Source organism: Vigna radiata, chromosome 1 (assembly GCF_000741045.1).
Source record: "Vigna radiata var. radiata cultivar VC1973A chromosome 1, Vradiata_ver6, whole genome shotgun sequence".
Lineage (NCBI taxonomy): Eukaryota > Viridiplantae > Streptophyta > Magnoliopsida > Fabales > Fabaceae > Vigna > Vigna radiata.
The window spans coordinates 3,709,809-3,716,060 of record NC_028351.1 but is presented as its reverse complement, the minus strand read 5'-3'; the positions used below and the strand labels follow the sequence as shown (position 1 = coordinate 3,716,060).

Below are 6,252 nucleotides of genomic sequence, written 5' to 3'. Positions count from 1 at the left end.
GAGGGATCGGGTTAAGGGGAGGCTAAGAAAGTCGCGTAACAATTGAATCAATCTAATATTCAAGGGTAGTATGTAAGAGAGAACGGAATAGATGAAATTGTTAGTACCCAACAACATCCATTCATCCATTGTTTTCATTTGTCAATTGAATCAACTTTATTTTTTGCATGTTAATATTTTTGTTCTCAAATCCAATTTATTAATTTTTATTTCTCAAGTCTTATTATTTTAATTCACGCGAACAAGGAAGTCATACGAGTCTCTTGGGAAAACGATACTTGGTCTTACCATTTATATCACTTGTACGATTTGGTACACTTGCCAATTTGTCAACAAACATCCTGCTACAACTCCTCATGGAAAGCACATTGACCATTGATATGGTTACCCCCACATAAATTGCAAAGTTGCTGAGTCTGGGAAACATTCCTTACCCCTATTGGAAATTCAAGGAGGATCTTTGTTAGCTTGTCCAATTTTTGGGTCAGGAGATGATTTTGGGCCGCCATTGCATCACTAGCAGGGAGATGCAAGAGTCGTCCTTTCTGCGCGCTTCTCTCACTATGTACCACCTCATTCACAGCCATGCTCTCGATCAAATCATAAGCCTCATCTTCAGTCTTGGTATTTATGCTGCCTCCAGCTGAAGCATCTAACATCATTTTAGACTGAGTATGAAGGCCTCCAAGGAAGGCAAGTAAGTATGAAGTCTTATCAAGTCCATGGACAAGAGTCTTTCTTAACAAGCCTTTAAATCTATCCCATGCTTGACCCAGAGTTTCCTTCATTCCTTGTTTGAATGAAGAAATCTCCAACTTCCCTTGATTAATCTTGGTTAGCGGGAAGAATTTGTTCACAAATTTTGTTGCCAATGCATCCCAGTTTCTGAATGTGCCTTCCTCGAACGAGTGCAACCACGCTTTGGCGTTTCCTCCAAGACAGAAAGGAAACAAATTGAGTCTAACCCTGTCGTCAGAGACTCCATTTATCTTCACGGTGTTGCAAATCTCACTAAAAGTGGTTAAATGATCATATGGATTTTCATTTAACATTCCGTGAAATTGATTACTCTGAACAAGCTGAATAAGAGCAAGGTTCATAACCATATTGGTTGCATTGTCTGCAGGCATAGCTATGCTGTTGAAGTTCATAGGACCCACCATGTTGGATGTGTCCCCAAGTGTACGCCTAGGAGGAGGTTGGTCCGCCATCTCCTCAGTATTTTGTGCAGAGGTCTCAAATGAAGAGTGCAAAAGTTCTTCAGGAGAAGGAAAGTTTTCACTTGCAGGGCGTCTAACTTTCCTCCTTCTCCTGTCTGAGAGTCCTTCCAAGAGAGGTTACTGGTCTTTTCTGCTTCTAGTGTGTATTGTTTCCTGCATACACAAGAAACACACCCTAAAAGCACTTTTACAGAAAATAAAACAAAACATAATAAAAACAAATAATTACAAACAAGTCAAATGTTAATCAATTCACACTAGTAAAAATAACCTCGAGTCTCCGGCAACGGCGCCAAAAACTTGTTGACTCATTGGCAAGTGTACCAGATCGTTCAAGTAATATAATCGGTAAAGCCCGATATCGTTCTTCCCAAGAGACTCAAAAGGCGTTATCGTTCATGTGAATCAAAATCGTAAGACTTGTAAAGAAAGAATTAATTGTTATGAATGCAAAGACAGAAAATAAACATGCAATGTGGTTGATTCAATTGACGAAAAAAACTATGGATGAATGGAGTTGTTGGGGGTTGAAAATTTCATGTAATTCACTCCCCCTTATCTACTCCTCTTGTTTAATGTGCTTGAATATCTAATCGTTATGCAAACTTTCTTAGCCTACCATTAACCCGATCCCTCGGCGAAAAGAGCCTATTACTAATTACCGGCTTGTTATCCCTAGCCTCCCCTAGCAATTAATAATGCATTAAGAACAGAAGCAAAAACAATTGATTGTTGATGAGTGCATATTTATGTTCACATTTATGTTTTAGAATTCAAATTTTTTATGAGATTCTTGTGCTTAAATGATTGATTTAAAGTGAATTTGTGAGGATTGGATTTATTGGGTTTGAGAATTAAATATACTTAAAATATGATTCTTAGTTGCATAAATTATTTTTTTATTTATTATTAATAACTAGATGATAAACTAATAATAGATTAAAATTGTTTAATTAAGAAATGAAAAGTTAAATGTAGAAATAAAATTTTTATATGAAGAAAATTATTACAAGTGAATGGAAAGCTTTTATAAGATTATATATGACATTAAATTTAAAAAGTAGAGGATGGGTCAAAATACCTATAAATTTAGGATTGGTTAAAAGAAATCTGACCATATAAGAAAAGATTGATGAATTAACTTAGTCATAATAATTCCCAGAAATCTTGAACATTCTTGATGGGAAACATTTGAAATTACATCAACCCTTGATTCTGACATGAGCAGGTTCTTTCTCTCTGAGGGGCTGACACTAACTTTTCCTGTTAGTAAACTTAAATACAAATCCATGATTAATGTGAGTGAAGTTTAACAGACCCAACTCAACAAGCACACAAGGATTACATTTAGATTGATTCTATTCCCATTATCTTTGATTAGACTCATCAACAACAAATTGCTAAGCTAGGAAAGTTCTCAATCACTCTCACCCTTCATTGCATTTTACCACTAACTCACTTATGCTTTTGCCTACGCTTCATTAATATCACTTATGCCCACTAACTATAACATTCCAAACCTTCCTATTATAGAAACACCACAATCTCATCCCCCCATCTCAACCGTTCGATCAAAACTTCATCTGGGTCCCACGGCCAAAACCAAACCGCCCACACAATTATACTACTTGTTTTTTCTTCCAATCCAGGGCGGCTGACCTAATCTATGTTTTCGACAACCAATGCCTTCCACTTTCCTTTCCTCCAATCAGATTACGACACGTGGACCCAACTACGACCAAAACATTGACCAGCCCCTCATAAACCGGCTCAAGTGGGTCCCATAAGATTTCAGCCACCATTAAAATCAGAGAATTCACTTGAAGAATAAAAACAAAACACGAGATGAAATAATTGCATACCAAACCCCGGAATAATACACTAAAATGCTAAATTGGTGTTAATATTATTGATTATTTGAATCCTCAGTTTAAATTCCGGTCATCTAATCAAAATCTAAAATAATGATCATTCAATAATTCAAGATTAAATTATTTGTTGCACAGTTTCAATAATTATCTATTAGTTGTTGATTTAGTGTGGTATGAAGTTATTTGTGTGAAATGGTAATTACAATGAATGTAGACACAAGATTTAATAAAATCTATTACTATTATATCAGCATTCAGCAGCATTCCATATATAGACAGTCCACCTATTTGGAAAGAGTACAATGTCACTGTCTTCATCCCCACTCCACAGGTTTACTGAAGGCACTATTTACATCCAACCCCAAAACTTATGTATAATTGCTTAAGGAACCAAACCTATAATGCTCCTCACCATCTTGTTCTTGTACTTTGGTTGAAAGGAACTTGCTTTATTTTGCTACACTTTTCTTTCTCAAACTATTTAACAGATGTCTTATTTTCTACTTTCTCAACATTTTCCACTTCCTATTGGATTTTTCCTATATGGACAAACGCTATTAACAAGTAAGGAACAGAGAAGGGAACATTTCCAGCACCGGCCTTTTTCAGCAAAAAGCTCGAGTGTTGGAACAGTGTGAAACTGCACGGAGAAAGTTGCATTTTGAGGTAAATATGAGGGACATTTTAGCAATAACCTAAAGTTACGATCTGTCTAGTATTCTATCACTAGTCCTCCCATTGGGGCACGGTGTGGTATTCCCTTTCTTCTCTTGGCTGTTCTATAATTAACCGAAGTCGGTGGTGGCGTGGACGGTGTGAAACTCTGAACCTTGTTGCTGTTGTTCTTTCCATGGCTGCTGTTGCTGCTGTATGAATCCTCTGAATCTGATGCCATTGTTGCTGACTTTTTCTTCTTCTCGAAGTTCCTTGAAGTCCCCACAATCTATAATCCATTCTTGCATTCATTAATATTTAATTCATAAAAATACAACCATTCAAATCAAGAATCAGAGATTGACAATTCAAATCTTGAAAGATCAACAAGGGCCAATGTTGAAAAACAAAAATTCAAATATTGGGCAGAGCAATTAATTGAAAACCCACAGTAACATTCATGGGTATAGATGAAAAAGTCAAACACATTCAAGTGCTGGCTTGAAAACAAAGCAAACTGACATAAAAAAAATGTTACCTTGGTGTAATATTGTTAATATATGAATCTCAATGTCATGGTTTTTAATTCAAAGAAAAAGGCATTGAAAAAGGAAAACCATTTTTTTTGAGGGGTTTTGGATTTGAAAAGGGTTAGAAGAATCTGAGACAATGGATGACATTGTGTGTAGTGATAGTTTACCTTGCAACCAAGAGAACAGAAACGGTATGAATCAAGAAGGCTACGCTCACAGACTTCACAAGTGTTGGTGACTCCTTTACCAGGCCTTGGCTGAGGCCTCTCATTCAAGAAAACAACCCTTGCGCTGTTGATAATGTAGGTTTGGACCCCTGTAATGTCCAACACCTTCTGAATCTCGTTCACCCTAATCACATCATGGTATGAGGACCTTCTTATCTGTCACAAAAAATAAAAACAGAGCACATTAGAAGGGAATGAACATTTGTTGCATTGAAGAACATCTTTTAGTCCTGAGGTTGTCACTTTTACCCATCCCACCACATCCCTTGTTAAAAGCATGAAGGTGGAAATTAAGCATAACAAACACAAAAGGAAATTAATTAACCACCCAAAACAGTTAATAATTTGGCATATAGGAAATTGAAATTTGAAACCAATTAATGACAGTTCAAATATCTCACAGAGAAGGGGAAAAGATGGGACTTTTTAACTAAGTTCCAGAAAAAGAAGGAATATAACACGCCCACAAAAGGAAAAGTGATAGTTTTTAACAACAATGAGTGGAGGATCAGAAGTGTGTCAGAAGCTGAGTGAGAGAGAGAGAGAGAGAGAGAGTTGATTGATAACATGAACCTGAATAGCGCGGTGATCTTTGTGGTAAGCGAGGCAGAGGGAGCAGAGTGCGCCGTTCATACAATCCAAACAGTACATGTTGCACTCGCTCTTGTGCGAATCAGCGTGCAGCTTGCATTGAACAAAGAAGCTCTCTTTGAGTAGAGGCTTCAGCCACGGCGGCCACCGGTTGTCCTCGTCATCAGGGCCTCCAGAACCCTTTTCAAAAAATCAAAATTTGAATCAGACCCAGAAAACAGAAGAAAGATTAATTGCATTTTTTTCACAGAACAAGAAGAAAACAGTGAGAGTGGAGGGGGGATGCAGGAAAGAAGAAGTTGAGCGAGAGTGGGAGATTGAGTTACCATGATTCTGCGGTTCTTGGGCTTGATTTCTCGGACAGTGGTGGCTTGGTTTTGGAACGCCAGCTTGAAGGTAGTGTGCTGAAGAAGAGAAGTGTGGTGTGGTAAATTAGAGGAAGTGGGAGAGAGTGTGTTGTTCTGAAGCATAGAAGAGAGAGAATTGAAGGTGAGGGAGATTTTGAGGCGGTGTGAGAGGGAATGAGTTCTTGTAGAATTTGGAGGCTGTAGAATAGAAGATGTTTGAGGGAGAAAGAAATAAAAAAAAAAACAAAAAAAAAAACAAGACAGAGTGTGTATGAGAGAGAGAGAAAAGAGGTTGTTCTTATCCACACAACAAAGTCGTCTCACACGACCAAACCTAGGTCCCAACCCAAACCCAACAGATGCGTTCTTGGTAAGGAATCCATCTCCTTCTTTCCTTTTTATTTCCTTTCATTTTCTTATTCTCCTTGTTCTTATCAATTTTGGTTTTTCCACCCTCTCCTTTCTATCACTTCTTCAAACTTTCTCCTCTTCTCATTTTAATTCTTTTTACACTACAAATATCTTCTAATTAGTACCCTCCAACATTAAAGCTTGAATCTTTATTGTTTTTTGGAATATCAGTTCAATCAATTTAAAATTTAAGAATTATAGTTATAATCTTAAGTTAAGAAAATTTCATTCAATAAAAAAAATAATAATTTGTTGTCTTAAGATTTATAATACAAATTTATTTTAGTACGAAATTATTTAAATAAGTATCGAACATCTATTCACCAAAATTTATATCTCAATCACAGTCAAAAAAATTTACTAATTTAGGAATAGATTCAAAAAGACTTAAGTGGTCG

At 36.6% G+C, this 6,252-nt stretch overlaps 1 protein-coding gene across 1 annotated transcript; it reads right to left on the bottom strand.

Annotated features, from left to right (window-relative positions):
• Positions 1–3,302: 3,302 nt before the first annotated feature.
• Positions 3,303–5,728, bottom strand: LOC106774881. The gene is made up of 4 exons (XM_014661910.2): positions 5,423–5,728; positions 5,079–5,276; positions 4,446–4,661; positions 3,303–4,034 (listed from the first exon to the last, which is right to left on the bottom strand). Exons 1-4 carry the CDS (start codon positions 5,564–5,566, stop codon positions 3,804–3,806), a joined length of 789 nt encoding a protein of 262 aa, XP_014517396.1. The 5' UTR covers positions 5,567–5,728; the 3' UTR covers positions 3,303–3,803.
• Between the last annotated feature and the right edge of the window lie 524 nt (positions 5,729–6,252).

Excerpts from the sequence above, each read along its gene's own strand:
- LOC106774881 (XM_014661910.2), bottom strand. The coding sequence starts at position 5,566 with ATGCTTCAGAACAACACACTCTCTCCCACTTCCTCTAATTTACCACAC. Across the intron at positions 5,277-5,422 it reads CCAAGAACCGCAGAATCATG|GGTTCTGGAGGCCCTGATGA; the intron begins GTAACTCAATCT and ends TTTTTTGAAAAG. Across the intron at positions 4,662-5,078 it reads AAGATCACCGCGCTATTCAG|ATAAGAAGGTCCTCATACCA; the intron begins GTTCATGTTATC and ends TTTTTGTGACAG.